General features: G+C 41.3%; 1 protein-coding gene across 5 annotated transcripts in view; it reads right to left on the bottom strand.

Annotated features, from left to right (window-relative positions):
• The window catches only part of Cpsf6 (cleavage and polyadenylation specific factor 6), a 30,595-nt gene extending 12,137 nt beyond the window's left edge, over positions 1–18,458 (bottom strand). For 3 of the 5 annotated variants that reach the window (XM_036169498.1, XM_036169496.1, XM_036169497.1), the window contains exons 1-9: positions 18,312–18,458; positions 9,293–9,502; positions 7,365–7,468; positions 5,043–5,188; positions 3,897–4,070; positions 3,655–3,765; positions 2,723–3,227; positions 2,280–2,395; positions 994–1,147 (exon numbers count right to left, since the gene is read on the bottom strand). In XM_036169498.1, the coding sequence (XP_036025391.1) occupies positions 994–1,147; positions 2,280–2,395; positions 2,723–3,227; positions 3,655–3,765; positions 3,897–4,070; positions 5,043–5,188; positions 7,365–7,468; positions 9,293–9,502; positions 18,312–18,371 (1,580 nt within the window). In that variant the 5' untranslated portion in view covers positions 18,372–18,458. The remainder of the gene's footprint in view (positions 1–993; positions 1,148–2,279; positions 2,396–2,722; positions 3,228–3,654; positions 3,766–3,896; positions 4,071–5,042; positions 5,189–7,364; positions 7,469–9,292; positions 9,503–18,311) is intronic. The other 2 variants (XM_036169501.1, XM_036169499.1) reach the window with 1 other exon arrangement.
• Between the last annotated feature and the right edge of the window lie 1,345 nt (positions 18,459–19,803).

Genomic DNA, 19,803 nt, shown 5'->3' on the forward strand with positions numbered 1-19,803 from the left:
TGGTAAGAGCACTGTTGCTCTTGCAGAGGGCCAAGGTTTGATTCCCAGCTCCCACATGATGACTCACAACCCTCACAGCTATCCTAACTCAAGTTCTAGGGGACTCTGTGTTCTCTTTGACTACCTCTGCCACTAGCACACGTGTGGAGTACATTCATGAAGCAAAACATTCATACACATTAAAATAAATCAACCTAAAATAAAGCTGTTATCTATTACAAAATAGATTACCACACATTCATTCATTTATTTATTCCCTCTTTCAAAAAACATCCTGTATCAAGTAATGCTTAATAACTAGGGCCCCTGTCATCATTCAACATGTGTTCAGTAAGAAATGAGCATCAATAATGAAAAATACATGATCGTAGTAAGTAATATAAAAGAAATAGAACACAACAGACTGGATTAAGTAGAAACATGAAAAATAAAGACAATGTACAGGGGAGGGAAAAAAGAATGAGATGGTTTCAGGAAAGCACAATTATCAGTGAGGGGGTCAAGGCTTGGTGTGCCCACGAGAAGAGACCACGAGAACAATGACCAGGGAGGAGATGAGTAATCAGAGTCAAGGAAGAGATCACATCACACAATGTGCTTGTGTATAGTTCATCTAAGAGCAAACAGAAGCCATAGAATTCCTTGCATATAATTTTATTCTAAGTAGACACCTTGAAGGATTTCAGGAAGCACCAACATGCCATTTAGAGTTAATTAAAAAATCCACTCTTGGGCTGGAGAGATGGCTCAGAGGTTAAGAGCACTGACTCCTCTTCCAGGGGTCCTGAGTTCAATTCCCAGCAACCACATGGTGGCTCACAACCATCTACAATGAGATCTGGCGCCCTCCTCTGTATGAATAATAAATAAATTAATAAATTTAAAAAATCCACTGACTGCTGGGTACACAGTAAAATCGGAGTCCCATTTTTTCAAGTTCCACTGTTGTTCTTGTGAACTATTTTAAAAATACATGAGACAGGAAAGTTTTACCTTGATCCAGAGCCATATGACTTGGACTCAATTCCATGAAGGCAATCTTGCAAAGAACTAATAAGAACTTTGCAACGATCATCTGCAGATACTTTGGATTGTTTAATTAAAGAAATTGCTGTCACCAATGTTTCAATAGCACTCCCATAATCACCTGCGGGGGGGGGGGGGGGGAGGGGGGGGGGAGAAAGGTTACTATAGTGCAAACAAACTTTGTTTCCAAATGATCTTCAAACCAACCCTTTTGGAATAAGAGTGGGGAAGCAATTTTTTGAAAGTGTTTTCTAAGATGACCATAGGCAACAACTTTTGGTCAGTGTTTTGAAATTTGCAAGAGTCTCATGATCATGAAGCTAATGTAACTGGTTGTTGTTACGCAGAGGGAGTTATTTTGCAAATATGAGAATTAAATGAGCTATCTTCAGGACTCTGAACTATTATACCAAAGTTAATATATAATCTTTTTATGTGCACAAGGGTTTTGCCTACATATGTCTTTGCATCACAAGCAAGACTGGTGCCCATGAAGGCCAAAAGAGGGTGTCAGACCCCTTGGAACTTGAGTTATAGGTGGTTGTGAGCTACCACACAGGTGCTGGGAATCAATTCTGGATCCTCTGGAGGAGCAGGCAGTGCTCTTAACTCCTAAGCTATCTCTCCAATCCCCAAAGGTAGTACTTCTTTTTTTTTTTTTTTAAATTTTATGTGTATGGATGTTTTGCCTGCATTGTGTGTCTGTGCACCATTGAGTGTGTTTGGTACACAGGAAAAAAGAGGATGACACTGGATCCCAGTACTAGCAGCCAGTGTTCTTAATCAGGGCCATCTCCCCATCCCCCAATTAGCATTTAAATCTCAATATAGTAAGTTAAAACTGGTGGTCTTTCCACTATATTGCCATGTATCTTCCTTCTAAATTAAATGACAGATAATGACTTAGGAATATACAGATTACATGGAGAGTTAAGAGGACGATCTTCACAAACTGCACTTAAGCTTTGGGTTTTGATTTTTTAAATTTTAAATTTTATTTTATGTGTAAGGGTATTTTGACTGCATGTGTGTTTATCTATGCACTACAAGCATACTTGATGCCAGCAGAAGCCAGAAAAGGAACTCGGATCCTCAGGAACTGGAGTTAACAGATGGCTGTGCATCAAACCAGGGTCCTCTGGAAGAGTAGCTAGTTCTTACTGGCTGAGCCATCTCTCCAGCCCCTAGGTTTGGGGTTATCCTTAACAGAAATAGTGATGTTAGGGTATGAACGCTGAAACAAATATACAAACCTGCACTGGCATCAGACACAGCTCTTGAAATAGCACTGCTTGAGATGGCCCGATTTCTATTCATGATTTCTTCAAACTCAGCTTCACTCAATGGTGTTCTTGCAGTATCCATTTCCCTACAAAAGACAAATAAATGTTAAATTGTTACTTGACAAAAGCTCTCAAGTTAGTAACAATGTAAACAATTCCACACTAACAGGTTTGGCACTTGCCTCAGTGACAGTGGTTGCTTGGCCAGATTCGAGAACGCTATTCTCCCTATCAGATCAAGCCTAAGCAAAGTCCCTTCATCACTGTCTTTTGGCTGAACTCCTGCAGCTTAGAGATCTCTAATCTTTCTGCAGGGCAGAGATTATGCTTACATTTCTACAATGTATAGATTTCAGTCCCAGTTCTTTATCTTTTACTGACTCAACAGTTTCATTACTGCACGTTGAACTTACCTCCCAGGAGGACCATAGTCACCCCTATCATATGGTGGAGGTCGGCCATACGGGTCTGTTGGTGGTGGACCTCGACTATCTGATGTTGGCATGCCACTATTAGTCGGTGGAGGAAAGAAAGCAGGATTCACATGTGGAGCTGGTGGTGGGGCACCTGGAGGTGGTCCCGGAAGATGTGGAGGAGGAGCAAGAGTGAGGGGAGGCCCAAGTGGACCTGGTGGCCGAGGTGGAAAGGGGCCTGGAGGTGGAGGTGGTCCCTGCTGTGGAGGCGGTGGACCAGGAGGAGGGCCGTAGCCTGGAACTGGAGGTGGAGGCCCAGGAGGAAGTGGGCCCAATGGAGGTTGCCCAAAAGGTTGTCCAGGAAAAAGAACTGGTGGTGGAGGACGGTCTCCTCGATTGGGAGGTCCTGCCAGAGGAGGCGGCAGGACCTGACCAGGAGGTGGAGGGCCTGGGGGACCAGGTGGGCCTGGAGGGCCCAAAGGTGGACGTGGTGGAGTCTGTCCAGCTACAAAATAAAGGAGAAAAGGAGAAAAACACTTCAATAAAGGTGTAACTATCACATGCCAAGATTATACTTCTACAGCAGAACTTAGAAACCATGACTCTCTTTAAATGAAACCCATATGGTAATGCTCCACTAACAACTACACAAGTGCAGAATATCCTCAAATTTAACTACTTCAAATTACGATTCAGAAAAAGCACTAAAACAAAAACTTTGAACAGACTTTAACACCTAGAGATACTTTCCATCTTTCAGCATACACACACTTCTTACAGCGAAATCACCCACCTTATATTCTACTCTGATGCCAAGCTAGAAAGTGAAACAAGGGAAAATGGTCTTGAAAGGATTTTTTAAGAGGTAAGAAAATAAGACGGATGTAAATATTCTATATATAAGTCAAGCAAGTTTGGAGAAAAATAAAGACCTTTTAGGCCAAAAATGGGTATTTCCTCTATGCTGTGCCCCATATGCCATGGAATCCTAGTTTCCAGGAACAAAGGCCGAGTTCCTTTAACAAGATGCTTGATCAAATTTCCTGGGTTCCAAAAATAGCATAACAAGGAGAGTAAGTCACATTAATAATGCATCACTTGAGAAAGAGAAAAGGAAAAGCGGTATTAGGCAGACATGTTGTTTGCTCCATGACAAACTTAAGGTGAGTCTTACCTGGGAAAGGTGGAGGTGGCCCTCCCGGTCCTGCCGGCCCAGGGAATCTGTCCCCACCGGGAACAGCCCCTGGAAAACGGCCCCGTCCTCTACCACCTTGTGGGAATGCTGCACGTGAACTGCCTCCTGGAGGACCAGCTTTACCTTCCCCAGACATTTGTCCTGATTGTGTAGCTGCAAACACCCAAATACTCATAAATAGCACTTATTAAAACAGTTCTCTGAATTGTAACCGTGTTATTAGAAACTACTTCAACGTTCATTTATACTATTTAACAATCTCAGATGCCTTGGGCCTATGCAAAGTACTTGGCTAGGAAAACATTCATATTTATTTAAATACTTTTTCAAGTCTTAAAATATTCAAGTTTAAATGTACTTCCACTGAATAAACACATTGCTTTTAAAATATCAGTACTCTACAGCAGCCAAGACAGAAATTTTCAACAGAAATCTTAATTTCAATAGCATATTACTCATTTTATGCTATGTAACATATTCTTCACTTAAGCTTTAAATACTAAAATTAAAAACAACCAGTTCAACAATTAATTACATGGGTCATCCATCTTATCTCTTTAAAAAAATGATAATAAGTCTCTTTTACATTAACTTAACAAGTAACAAAAGGTCTTGGTGCCAAGCATAGATGATTGATATAGATAGATAGATAGATAGATAGATAGACAGACAGACAGACAGACATAGGTAGATGGATGATAGGTGACTGATAGACGACAGATAGATGATTGATAGAGACAGACAGATAAGATGATTGATGGATGGGTGGATGGATAGATGATAGACGGATGGATGAGATACATAGATCCACAGATAGACACAGAGAGGTACATGACTATTTTCTAGCTCTCATCAGCCTCTCTATCCCCATCAACTCTAAGATGTGGACGACAGGACAAGAACAGCAGCACTAGACAGCTCTCAAACTGCTGCATACTGTTGGGTCTGTGACATCTAGAAACAAATGGAATAGGAGTAGGTTTCTAGTATATTGGCCCACAGTCACAGCCAATGAGTAAATCAAGTTCATCCAATAAACTAAATCTTAAGTATAGTATTTAACAAATGCCAGCACACTGCTTGAAGTACATTTTTTTTAAAAAGGCTGCGGAGGGAGTTGCTTACTTTTCCTGGACTGCATCTCAAACTGACTCAGAAACTGCTTATTGCATGGAGTCACGACAGGATTCTGACCGTGAAGTTCTCTTTTAGGCAACAGATCCATTAACTTTTTGGAAGATGCTTCAGATCCAACACCAACAAGGGCAAACCTAAATAAAAGACGGTAAGGGGTGGTTGTAAAGAGGAAGAACTGTTGATTAAAGGAATGGTCCTACTTTACTCTTATGAGAGGAAACAGATCTTCAGGCTATACAAGCTATACAATCTTTTATACCAGTGTTCACTCAAATGTGCAGTTAGTCATTTTTTAGTATAGTCACGTGTTTTACAAGCATCATATGACGGTTCATTTCATAACAGTCATCATTACCAAAGAGAAGCCATACCCTCTACCACCATTCCTATTCACTCTCATCTCTTAAATGATGGAAGCGTAACTAAAGACAGTTCTCTACGGATCTGCCCCATCTGGAATTTCAAACAAATGGAATATGGAGTCCTTTACAACCAGCTTCACTCAGTGTCAAAGGTCTAGTTAGGCTATAACATGCATCACTAATTCTTTCATTTCTTTTAGTGGCTGAGTAATGTTCAATTATAGACATTATATTTGGTTTTATTTTAAATCCACCCATCATGTAAATAGGCACTTGGGTTGCTTTCACTTTTTACTGCCACAAAAAGATGTTTGGTATAGGGGCCAGGAGAGATGGCTCGGTGGTCAACAGTGGTCACTGACTCTTCCTCCAGAACTCAGGTCGGTTTCCAGCACCCACAGGATGGCTCACAATCATGCATAACTCCAGTTCCAGGAGATCTAATCCCCTCTTCTGGTCTCCATGGGCACCCGGCACACAAGGGTACACAGACATACATGCAGCCAAAACACCCATATACATAAAATAATTAAGTAATAATTTTTAAAAGAAGTTCATTATCATTAGCCATCACTGTATAAATCAAAACCATGAGATATAATTTCCACTAGAATCAAAAGGACAACTATGCAGTGCTTGCTAGTGAGGACAAAGAGAGACTACAACCGTCCTGCACTCATGGGATTGTGCAGTCTGATAGCTTCTTAAACGTTACCAGAAACTTAATTCCACTCCCAGGTACATGGCAAAACAAGACACAAACTAAACAACTAAAGTAGAAGCCACCCAAACTTGGACAGTGGAGTTAGTGCTACCCCATGACACGGACCGTTACTCAAGCATAAAAATAAATGCCGACGCTGCTACATGGATGTACTATGTGAGAAGTCACACACACGACATCGGTGTTATTATTATTTTGTTTACATGAAATGCCCAGAATAGAATTCTGAGGTAGAAAGTACATGAATGGTTGTCAGCACAGGGGACAAGGGTGACCAGGGTAATGCTGCTAATGCACCAAGGTTTTTTGGTAATGGAGGTGATGAAATGTTCTGAAACTAGAGAGCTGCAATGGTTGCTTAACTGTGTAAATATATTTTTAAAATATTGTACTGTACTTATACAAAATATAAAATAAATTAATGTAAAAAATCCAATAATGTGCCTACTATATTATTTATAATAGACACAAATAGAAATAACCGTCATATCCAAAAATAAGAAAAGTAAGATATATTTATCACTAACTATTTCTTCTGCTCTTTCAATCAAGCATGACAAAGTGTGAATTATAACACTATTTTTTAGGTAAAAATGTGGAAGCACATTTACTAACATGACTATCTGTAAATGGTGAAACTGCAGCAGACACCCGCATTATATACTAATCCTCCCCTGTGCATGGATTTGCTGACTAGGGAATGAAGCAAGACACCCAGGTTACACTTCACTCCTCAGTTGCTATCTTTCTTCACCATTTTTAGTTATGTGCTGGACTCAAACTCAGAGCTTCTCCATGTTATGCAAACGGTTCTACCACTGAGCTACATACTCAGCTCTTCCTCTGCTCTTCATCACAACAAAAATAACGCTTCTCAGCATTGCCATTTCCACCTTAGCAGGTGTTCTCAGTGAATGTAGGTGACATTCTAGTCTGTCTACAGTCCCATTGCAACCAGCTTTAGTGCAGTGTGAAGAAACAAATATAAAATGTAAGTAAGGAACTTCTGCCTAAGACCCTCCTAGTGTGCTCATGTGAGTTCCTAGGAGCTAACTCGGTTGTCAGACTTGTGCAGCGAGTGTCTCCAGAAGCTGAGCCATCTGTCAGTGCTCACGTGTTCATGTGTGCTACATGTGTATGATTAACATGAAACTTAAGGAAAACTAATTTGTAAACTGTAATTGCTATCCATTGTGTGTATTAGGAAAAAAATGAAATTCTTACCCCTTTGATTGTCCATTTGCCCGATTTTCAAAAAACTTTATCTCCAAAATATCATTCACTCCCAAAGAATGGACTGCTTCAGTTAAGTCCTCATCTGTTGTCCACTGCAAGACACCCCCTTATTAGCCTTTCAAACATACTCAGGTTTTTACTGTCTGAGTTTAACTCTTAAAGGAAGACAAATGTTAGCAGAATATTACTGCAAATCTTAAGTATAATTAATGCCTGTCAACCTTCAATTTTTAAATAGCAGAAAAGCATCTTGAATGCCCAACTTCATTTCCTAATAGGAGTTTTGGAAATTATAAAGTGCATCCTTTTGGAGACAGATACAGTTTCACTTAAGAGTTTCTTCTTTCTATCCAGGCATGGTGGCGCACACCTTTAATCCCAGCACTCAAAGAGGCAGAGGCTGGGGGATCTCGGAGTTTGGGGTCAGACTGGACTAGAGTGTGAGTTCCAGGACAGCCAGGGCTACATGAAGAAACCCTACGTGGGAAAAAATAAAACAAACAAACAAAAGTTTCTGGTTACTTCCAGCTTTAAACTCCTGTCTTAAATTCTCAATAAAACCAATCTCCCTTGTAACTTCCTCCCTTCAAAGAGAAGTATCTTGTGAAACAAACATCGTATGTTTCATTATAATATGGAGGAATTAATATGAATACCTACTATGTACCTTTTTATCAAATACTTAACACTTACCTAAGTCCTATTACTTTTAGTTTCATAAGATGCAACAGAGGAGTTACACAGCTTGTTCAAAGTCACAAAACACAGATCTATGCCAACTGCCACTTAGCAACTGCAGTCTCATGCTATAGTGACTGCCATTGTTTCCAAGGCTGTAAAGACTGTTCAGACTAGATGACAGCAGACTAAGTCATTTAAAGGGAAAAAAAAAAAAAAAGGTGAGTGCTGGAGAGAAGGCCCAAAGGACCCCAGTTCACCTCCTAACACCCACATGATGGCTCACAATCATCTCTTAACTCCAGTCTCAGGGAATCTGATGCCCTCTTCTGGCCTCTGAGGGACTGCATGTCTGTGGTACACAGGCATGCATACATACAAATACCTACACAACGTAAAAAACACAAAAGCAATGTGAAGTAAAGTATTTTCAAATAAAATGCTATAAACAGAATAAAAGGGTGCCAAAATTTTGCTGTTTAACTTTTAAATATCCAATATAATAGCTCAGATAAAACTTGTATAGAACCACTTTAGTGATTATTTCAGGTTTGATTCTAGTAACATTAATAGACACACTAGACATATAGTTCATGGAGCACTCAACCAACAACCCTAGTCTTATGAACAACACAACTAAGACACAAAGTATGTCCAGGCACTGCGGCATATGCTTATAAACTTAGCACTCAAGGGCAGAGGCAGGAGGGATTGACAGGAGTTCAAAGCCAGTCTGCACTACAATGACTATCAGGCCTGCCAAAGTTACATAACAAGATCCATCCCGAAAAACACCAGACACAAATATTATAAAGTATATAACAACTGCTACACATTAATTTTAAATTTAAGAACAGGAATGAAACTTAAATCTGTAATATGAATTAGAAAATGAAGAGTTTTTTAAAACTGTAATGATATTTTATCCTTCTCTTTTGAATTCTTAATTTGAGACCCCATACGAACATTTTTCTTAGTGAAACTGGTAGGAATGCAAAAGAGTAAAGAAAAATGCAAATCTATTTAAGTATATACTTAAGCCAAACTATAAAATTCAATTAGAATAATTGGAATGTCTTTTTAAAAGAACTTGGTTTTGCCCTTCTCATCATACAGGTTAAAAAGGGAAAAACATACAGGGACATCTTTTTTTTTTTTTTAAACTGGGCAAAAAAAAAAAAATTTGGACTACTAGAGAAGTTCAAAATGAACCACCAATAATCTGTTAACTTACTTACCCATGTGAGATTTCCAATATACAATGCAATTCTCTTTCCAGTGTAAGTATAGACAACATTTGGTGCTGCACCTTTTCCCACATCATCACCAACAGTTGGTGGAAGAGTATCCATGTAGTCCCGGTCTTCTGGGGCATCACCATTATTTGCAGATGGAGAGATGACATCATCGTACAAATCTATCTGATCATGCCCACCATATTCCGCTTCCTAAGACACAGAAATAATGTTTTAGATTATGACAGTCAAAATACTAAATATGAATACAAATTCATTCAACATATTTTAAAAATCTGGTTCAAGACAGGAAAAGGCCCAAAGATCTTAGTACAAGTCTCTTCTCACTTTATTTAATAGATTGTGTTCTTTAATGGTGACTTTGATATCTTTCTCAAAAGCAAAGTATTCTTAGAAGTAACAACACATAAATGCAAACAGATGTTTCAAAAGAATATTGTCATAAGACTGTCAACAAATAAAAACCAGAGGTATTATAAGTCTTCAGTATGTGAGCACAGGCGAAAACCCCACTATTTTCTTTGGTCATAAGAGCTTATTTACCTCCTCTGAGAAAGCTACTGTTTTATAAACTAAGCCATAGAAATGGGGGTTGTTGATGGAGGAATGGGCATGTACACGTTTCAAAAAGTCAAAAACACACAAATAAAACTATTCAAAGTAATACCTGGCAATAGCTGCATTATTCTCACGAGACAAAGCGCTCCAGCTTAAATGACTTAAAACTTAGCCCAGTGCATTAGCACGTGGAAAGTAATCCACCGGGATCTAGTCAAACTGTGGCACTGCCGCAGAGGGTAAGGCAGTGCTAGGATGTCACTTACATGTCCAAGTGACAAACCAGGAAGGAGGGAAAGGGATGTTGAGAAAAAAGGGGGCGGGATTCAATCTGCAAAGATCACTTTTGTCAGACTAAGTAAGTGTATCAATATCAATGTGAACTAGTTTACCATTCTGAGGTAAATTTGAGATATTAAAAGCAATACAAAAAGACTTCAGATATAACTCAAGTTCTCCCATGTATACAACTGACTAAGAATTGTCATAAATGGCATACAAGAGTTAGTTTTAGGGACTACAATATGATAATGAGCAAGAAAGAAACCATTGTTATACAATGGTAAATAGATCAGTAAGATACTAAAGGCACCAAGCCTGGCTATTGTTCATTATTCACCAAAAAGTCAGAGTAAGACTTGCTTTTAAAGAGAAAGGGAGGGAAAAACCTAGAAGGGAAAACATTTATAGACATAGCCAAAGAGACCTCAAATTTCCATTTTTTTCAGGTAATCTGCATTAATAATGAATTGTGTAAGTGTTTAAAAATTTATCAAGATATTACATACCAATTTTTACTTATTACAAAGCAGGATGATTGTAAGACTTATTTAATAATGGACTTAAATACCAAGGTAAATCAAACAAACAAAAAGCCACCTTCAGCAGAAGGCAGGAACCAAGACCACAAGCCGTAATGCCATTGATTTTAATGAACAATGTCAAAATAATATCTAAGTGATGAGTTTTCACCAAGCTAAGAAGCATGTGCCAGCTGCGCTGACAGTGAGAATTACAGAAAGGAGGGTAAGCTTGGTTACGAAGTATCAAGGTAGCTGAAACTTCTAGTGGCTGCAACAGTGGCTCCATACCCTTAAAATACTAAAAGCTTCCTTCCCACCGAGGGTAGTGGGCACTTTAAACTCTCTTGCAATCCAGTTCTGTACACCAAGTAAAATTATTACAATTATTCAAAGGGAGTTGTGTTTCATCCTCAATGGAGATACAGTCAGGGGAGAGTAAAAAAGAATGCAAGGTTAATTGATTAGAAGACTAAAAGTACTTAAGTTTCTACTTTCACTTGCAGGAAAAGATTAAGACATTATATACTTTGTCATTAGTTTTAAATGTATGAAAAGGCTTACTTAAGTAGATAATCATTTACAGGCAGTAACTAAAGCTACACTAACCTGGTACATTACAACCACATACTGTTTTTTATGTCCATGACTTCCTATGGTGACACTAACCATATTTTCCATATTTATATTATTCTACCAATATTTAAGATCAGGCATTTTGTCTGGTGGTTGGACTGCTTCCAATCCAACTTGAAGTGATGCTAATTGAGACCATGGTCCTGGGGTTTGATCTCCATGTGGACTAATTAGCTTCATAGTGTTCCATGGCCACAGCCTGTATTCTTAACCCCAATGGTATACATTGGACTTGGTGAAAGAAACATTAATGAATCTGAATACATGCCATTGCTAAGAAAGCAATTCAAGGAATACTCTCAATAGTATCTATAATCTTCCTTTTTTAGCTTCCTTATTTTTAGTACTGTTCACATTTTAAAGAAAATCCAGAATACATTCAACTTTTTCTACTTCAAGTGAAAATGAACATATTCTGAAATTATGCAAAATGCCTATCACAGGTCATATATAAAAATGAACTCTGAAACCCTACTAGACAAACTAAAACTTTTCTACTCTATCAAAGAATGCCAACATCAATGGTGCTATGTGAAGGTCTTTTTCAAATACATCTCAATAGTATACAAAAATGTAAAATGTCAACATATCCTAATCACTCCAGATTAAAGCCACCTATGTTTCTAGGACCTAATCACCAATAATAAAGCTGCATATCTAACTTCTAGCTAGAACAGCTCTTAGGCAGGGAACAGTGTCACATGTCTTTATCCCAGCATTTGAAGGCAGAGGCAGGTAGATGCTCTGTGAGTTCAGGGCTAATGGTTTCCAAGACATAGTGAGACTGTCTCAAAAAACAAAGCAAGAACAAACAAAAGAACAACGCCTAGGGTTTGTGAAAAGAATAACAAAGTAATTTTTTTCAATTCCTACTACTCTAAATCACTACAATCACTCTAATTACATGCAAGGTATCAAATCCCAGTAATGGTTGTCTGCTCAGCTTTGGCAATCCTACTAGCTGGGAGGCTGGGGCAGAAGAGGCCCATGAACTTGAGGCCAGCCTGGGACACAGGCAAGCCCTTGTTAGAAAAAGAAAAAAGAAGAAATGGAAAGGGGGAGGTAGACCTTTCCTCAAGAGTCTGCACGATAGGACTATTTTCTTCCTACCAGACACACAGAACTGTTGTCCAGTCAGAGAACACACTTCAAAAGTATGGTGGGGGGTTGGGGATTTAGTTCAGTGGTAGAGCGCTTGACTAGCAAGCACAAGGCCCTGGGTTCGATCCTCAGTTCAAAAAAAGTATGATGGATAGGAAAATTACCAATGTCCCATTCATTTTCTTAAATCAATATTTTAATCTTTTTCATTAGCACTATTTCCCTTCCTTCAAGTTTTTTTTAAAGATTTATTTATTATTATGTATACAGAAGAGGGATCTCATTACAGATGGCTGTGAGCCACCATGTGGGTGCTGAAATTGAACTCAGGACCTCTGGAAGAGCAGTCGGTGCTCTTAACCTCTGAGCCATCTCTCCAGCCCTCCTTCAAGTTTTTTAGGCAGTTTTCCCCTAATCACATCCTATACATTTTTAATATTACAGATAAGTTATGTATAATGTATACCATTATTGGGATTATCCTGATAGAGCTATTAAAGTATTAATTTTCTCTGATAGGCGCAACACTGTTTTTAGTGTTCCAAGAATCACAGTTAATACCATTTGTGCATTATTGGATACTACCAGTAAAGGACAGCACCTATTTCAAAACATGCCTATATTTTAAAAAGTATTAAGTCATTCCATTTTAAAAAACTATAAGCAGGGGAGGAGTTATACTCTGCATTACAAAATGTGTTCAATATCATGTAAGAGAAAACTTAGCACATAAAACCTACTAGCAAGAGACTGGTTCCAACATACCATCCATCCCCAACCCATTCAAGAATATCAAAACCCGCCAATGTTTAAACCTCTTATATAAAATGGTGCGGTATTTACATATAAACTATCCATCCTCTCATATACTTTAAATTATCTCTAGGTTTCTTAAAACTCCTAACACAATGTAAATGCTTATTTTTTAAAAAAAAATGATTATTGGGGTTGGGGATTTAGCTCAGTGGTAGAGCACTTGCCTAGCAAGCACAAGGCCCTGGGTTCCATCCTCAGCCCTGCCCCCCCCCCAAAAAAATGATTATACTGTACTGACTTAGGGAATAATGGTAAAAAGTCTATACATATGTAGTTACATGTGCAATTTCACCCAGCCAATATTTTAGATCCCAGTTGAATTCTTGGATACAGAACAGAAAATGTGGATTTTTTTTCAGAAAAATTACTTTATGAATAAGCTAAGTGTATTACTTTTATAATTCCTGTAAAATGTTAAATTAGATCTTAACCACTGTGCCATCTCTCTAGCCCCTAATGATTATTCCTTCAACTATTTCCATTAAGTATATCATAAGGTTCCACAGGATAACTAATAGTTGCTTTATAATAAGTATACAGTAACTAAGTATAAATTGAAATGATTCAATAAAATTTGACACAAGAGGACATCTAAATCCTTAATTCCAAACTGACCCCATCCTAGTCATACCTCCACTTACTTTTAAAGTGAGCGGATTAATGAAATCAGTACTGTTGCTATCAAAACCCACAACCTGAGAGCAGACACTAAATTCTACATTAACAGCTTCTGATTCTCAAATAAACTCTCCCTATCTATGTATATTTTATTTATATATATGGATGTACAGAATATAACTTGAGCATTCCTAATTTAAAAAAAAAAAGAAGTCCTAAAGGTTTTTGATCACCGATATGATATTCAAAAAGTTTTGGACTTTGGGGCTTGAGAGATGGCTCAGGGTTAAGAGCACTGGCTGGGAACCTGGGTTCCTAGCACCCATGTTGTAGCTCACAACCACCTGTAACTGCAGTTCCAGGGGATCTGATGCCCTCCTCGAATCTCCACAGCATTAGGAATGCACATGGTATACCTACACACATGCAGGCAAAAACATTCATGCACATAAAGAATAAATCCTGGGAGAATGGGGGGAGGGGCCGCAGGCTCTGCTTTCTGCTTAACTCTGAAGTCAGTACAAGTAATGTAGACTCAGAAGTAGCTCCAATTCTCCTTCCACTGAGCAACTCTTCTCCATTTGGTCACATTCAAAAACCTAACTTAAGATCTAAGCTGCCCATGTGTTTCTGTGCCTTCTAACTTCATTCTCCTCTTAAAATCATGTAGTATAGAAAGTAAATGCACTTAGTCTCACACACCCCCAAATTAAAGCTTTTAATACTCAATTTCTCATACTTTCTGTAATATTGTGATTTACCAAAATGTAAAACAAGCTTTATGACACTGCCTATTTTAAGTAGTAAATGGAAAAATGAGACTAGTGTCTACACAGAATTTCAGAGAATACAAAGTACAATTAAAACTGCAGCTCACAATAGAGAACAAAAGATGTGTTTAGGAGCTGGAGAGGTGGCCCAGTAGTTAGAGGGCAGGATGCTCTTCCAGAGGACCCAAGTTTAATTCCCAGCATCCACGTGGCTGTTCACAGCTCTCTGTAACTCCAGTTCCAGAGAATCTGACTCCCTCTTCTGGCCTCTTTGGGCACCAGGAGCCCACGTGGTTCACAGACATATAATGCAAGTAAAACATCCAAACACATGAAAAAAAGAGGAAAAAAGGAAAGGAAAAGCTAAAAAAAAAAAAAACTTAGTAGTTATAGATGTTTAGAAAACAAAATAATTAAAAATTGCTAATGATAGGGCTGGAGAGATGGTTCAGCAGCTAAGAGCACTGACCTCTTCCAGACCAATTCCCAGCAACCACATGGTGGCTCACAACCATCTGTAATGAGATCTGGCACGCAGGCAGAACACTGTATACATAATACACAATAAATCTTTTTTTAAAAAATGCTAATGATTAGTTCTGAAAAATATTTGCTTGACTACAATCAAATAGTCACATTGGTTACTGTAGCAGCTAGTAGAAATAAGGTTACCACCTAGGAAGGGAGAACAGATTCATAGGGATATACACAGGAGTAAAGTGTTGGCCTAGCTAGCATGAGTGAAGGGGAAAAGGAACAACCAGGCTGAGGCAGCAGGTGCACCACAAACTGAATGAAGGTCAGCCTGAAACACACAGCAAGTTCTAGGTCAACAAGACAAAAACAAAAACAAAAACAAACAAACAAACAAAAAAAAAAAAACAAGCAAGAGAGAGAAATCAATAATTCTGTTATTGCTTCTAATTCTGGTAGGATCTCATAAAAGCACTTCAATGATAGTAACACTGATAGAAAACATGACAAATTTCAAAATAACTGGCAATCTTTTTGTGGCTACTTTTTTTGTTCAGGAATTCAGAGCAAGCAAATCACAGAAGCCAAACAGTGACAAGTAATGCCCCTGGAGAGAACATGCAGCTCAGTGGTGGAGTGATTACCTAGATGTTTAAGGTCCTGGGTTCAGTACCCAGAGCTTCAACAAGGTTTTGGAAAAAGCCTCTACTTAATCTCCCAATTAACCCAGTTAAACCTACAAAGATTTTACTTGTAAAATTACACAACCATGTATCAGATACAATGCTGAAAGTACAAGCCAATGAAAAGCTACATTTATGAAAAGGAGGCCTACTCATTGGAGTCCAAAAAGTCTAGTCTCTTCTTGACCTCTTGCTAACACTAGTTAATGTAGAGGTAAAGTAGCATGTCATCCAGTTACCTGCATAAATATACTGTCCCTCCCAAATAAAAGATTTCAATAGTCTGAACATACATGGTGATACCACAGAAAGCTTAATTTCTCTCTCTCCCTCGTAGACCAGGCTGGCCTCAAACTCAAAGACCACCTGTCCTCTAACCACTGGGCCACCTCTCCAGCCCCTAAACACATCTTTTGTTCTCTACTGTGAGCAGCAGTTTTAATTGTACTTTGTATTCTCTGAAATTCTGTGTCTCGTTTTTCCATTTACTACTTAAAATAGGCATAGTTTTATAAAGCTTGTTTTGCATGTTGATAAAGCACAATTTTGTGGAGTGCTGGAATTTAAGGCTTGTGCCACCACGACCAGTGAAGAAAGTTTAATTTCTAAGACTGTACCCCAATTCTTCTCACTGTGAGCACAAACACAAAGCAATACATTCTCTCACTGAAAAACCTAATGAAGACTGTCTCAAACTTGGACCATAAAAACAGATTTTCAAACTTCACGTTTTATTGCAACGGGTTAATTACATTTAAAAAATATCTAGTTTCTAAGTCAGCAGTGAATAATTAAAACCTATCAAAACTTGCTTTTCTTTTCTCATATTTAAACCAAAGGCACAATGTCATTCTTGGAAAACGAAGCAGTAAGGATTTAAGAGCTTCTATTGTCTTGTTTTTTTTAATCTTGCATCCCCAGTCATAAATACGATTAGCAGAAAGTAAACACCCAAATGGCATCTTATTAAGCTTCTCATCCGAACCTGAGAATTTTTAAAATATAGAACTAGAGAATATAGGAAAAATTTGGGTTGGGGATTTAGCTCAGTGGTAGAGCGCTTGCCTAGCAAGCGCAAGGCCCTGGGTTCGATCCTCAGCTCAGGGGAAAAAAAAAAAGAATATAGGAAAATTTTTAAAAAGAAACAGCTTTAAGTAGCACTATCGTTGGCTGCAACTTGAAAAAACGTGTATATATATGAAGTGCAATAAAAATAGGAAGAGGCGAGTAAGAAGCTAAGCCTTGCTGACTCTGGTAATCAGATCTTTCCAAGAATGTCCATCGTCAGACATCACAGCTAGTCCTAGGCTACCCGTTGGCCGGTGAGACCGGAAAACCTTAACACGTCTCACTTTCTCCAGCCTTTCAAACCGTGAAGTAGAGCCCACGGGGCAAACACTTCGCTTTCAAAATACAGTCCCATCCACGGCGACTTGCAAGCTACCACTGGAAGGATTTCGGGCGGACGTTCTCCGTTTTCAGTCTCCCGGATCTGTGAGCGAGGGACCACACCATCTTTTTGTTCTGTCCAACCACCGCGCATCCCAGCCTTTGGCGCAAGCCATTGATCCTCCCCGGTTATTTATCTTCACACAAGGCCAAGGCCTGGGCCTCAAAGGCACCGCCAGCCCTCGGTGGCCCAGGCAGGCCAACGCACCGACTTTGAAAATGAGATCGGTGGGTCCAAAAGTCAGCTGACTTGTTGCAGACGTCCCCAACACCTAAGCCGCCCTTCCCCGTCGGGGACCGGGGTTGGGGAGGGATGGGATGGGAGGAGGGGAAGAGGTCGCGGGAAGAGCGGGACCCGGGGCGCCACGCCGCGCCACGCCACGCCGAAACCCGTCGCCAACGCGAGCGAGGAAGGAGCCCAGGAGCCCCCGGCGCGCGGGATACAAAGGGCTGTGAACGCGGCCTTCCATGAGGGCGACCGTGCGCGGACCGAGACACAAAATGGAGCGACGGGGAGGAATCGGAACCCGAGGCGGCCGGGGCCGGGATGGAGGCGGGCGGGCGGGCGGGCGAACGGGCGCGCGCCGGGCCAGCCAGGGCTTCTCTCCTCCTCTTCCTCCTCCCCCCGACACCCTCGGGCGGGCGGCGGGCGGCGGGGGAGGGGGTGCGGCGGCCCGTTCTCCCCGCCCCGCACACGCGGCCTAGCTCGGCGGGAAGCGCCCGCCACCGTAGCCAACAATGGGGCGTGAGGCCGCCCTGGAGGAAGGGGCGGGCGGGCGAGAGAACGGGGCGAGGAGCGGGCGGCTGCACGGCGACCGGGAGCCCCCACCCCCGGCCCGCGCTCCAGGGCCTGCGCGGCCCGCAAAACGACGCGCGAGAACAAGGGGTGAAGCGGGGGACGCGGCGGGCGCCGCGCACACACACACACACACACACACACAGAGCGGCGCGGCCCAGAGGCGCCAAGGGCGCACGGTCTGCAGCCGAGCCGGCTCGCGGCCCCGCCGCGACCCTGGTGAGCGTCCGGGAGCCGGGGGACGCCGCCCCGCCCCGCCCCGCCCCGCGGGTCGGCGGCGGAGCCCAGACCCTCGCCTACCTGGTTGAACTCTTCGCCCACATCCGCGTAGATGTCTATGTGGTCCACGCCGTCCGCCATCTTCCCTCGGCCTCGGCCGCCGCCGCCGCCGCCGCCTCCTGCAGGTCGGCCCGCCGAGGCAGCAGCAGCGGATCTAGCGGCGGGGGCGGGGCGCCAGACGTCACTTCCGAGGGGCGGAGACCAGGGCGCCGCGGCCCACTCCGGCGGCCTGGGGACCCGGCGGAGGAGGAGGGAGGCAGGGATGCTGCGGCTCCCCGGGCGCTAACTCGTTCTTTTGTGTGCCCGGGGTTCAGCGGCAGGATGGCGGGGTGGCCCGGGAAGTCGCCATCCCGCACGCCGGTGCGGGGAATCCGCTCGTTGCCAGAGACGAGCTTTTCCAACTGCTTCTTGCCCCCTTTTTTTTCTTTGCTATGTTACGTTTTCAGTTTTTTTTCCTGCGTTGGTTTTTTTGTTTGGTTGATTGTTTTTTTTTTTTTTTTGGGGGGGGGGTTGTTTGGCTTTTTGCTTCCAAGGCTTTAAGGAGGTGGGAGTGATGTGTGCGCAATTAAGAACTAAATGGGATGCCCGGTGCAATGTCTAATTTCTGCTTTTTCAGACAACCGAATTGTGTGGTTGCCTTGAGTTATTTGTGTTATTTCGTGCTTGCATCTCTTACCTTTATGTCGTTGTAAGCGTCTTTTGGCTTCTTCCATCGCCCTCCTTCCTTCCCCATTGCCCTTGATTTTTTTTTTCTCCCCTCTTTATGTCTGCAGGAGGTTTTCTCCGGCAATCTAACTTCTAACTTCACGTTGGAGCTCATACAACAAAGTAAATCTATCTTAAATCTAGGAACTCCTGGGTTCAGAATGCTGAGCTAGAAGGGAAGTTAAAAAGGTGTCCTTAGGTCCAAACGTTCCATTTTACAGATAGAGAACTAAGGCCTAATAGAACATAAGTGATTTAACTAGGGGTTATGTGGCTTGTAAAAGGTACACGCCTTTTGACACCGGAACGTGATTCAGAGATCTCGCTCCATTTCCAACGGCCCCACCCATTTCTTTCCTTCCCATTTGAAAACTCATCAGACCTGGTGATGTCCCTCAGAGGGTAAAGATCCTGGTTGTGAAGCCAGATAAATTCAGTCCCTAGCATTCTCATGGAGAAAAGAGAGACCCAGCTTCTGGTTAGTAATCCTCACCTACCCAGTGCCTCTGGCTCCTCTCACCTCCACCTCCAACCCTGCCAACAAATAAATAAATAAACATTTTTTTTTAAAGGGCATCAGATGCAGATTGGTCTGAAATCATTTAAAAAAAAAAAAAAAAAGTAACATCTTTTCTCGTTACAGCTGTAAAAGCTTAGTTGCTGCTGGGCGGTGGTGGCACATGTCTTTAATCCCAGCACTCAAGAGGCAGAGGCAGGTGGATCTCTGTGAGTTTGAGGCTAGCCTGGTCTGCAAAGTGAGTTCCAGCACAGCCAGGGCTACACCAAGAAACCCTGTCTCGGCAAACCA

This window comes from Onychomys torridus, chromosome 20 (assembly GCF_903995425.1).
Source record: "Onychomys torridus chromosome 20, mOncTor1.1, whole genome shotgun sequence".
Classification (NCBI taxonomy): Eukaryota; Metazoa; Chordata; class Mammalia; order Rodentia; family Cricetidae; genus Onychomys; species Onychomys torridus.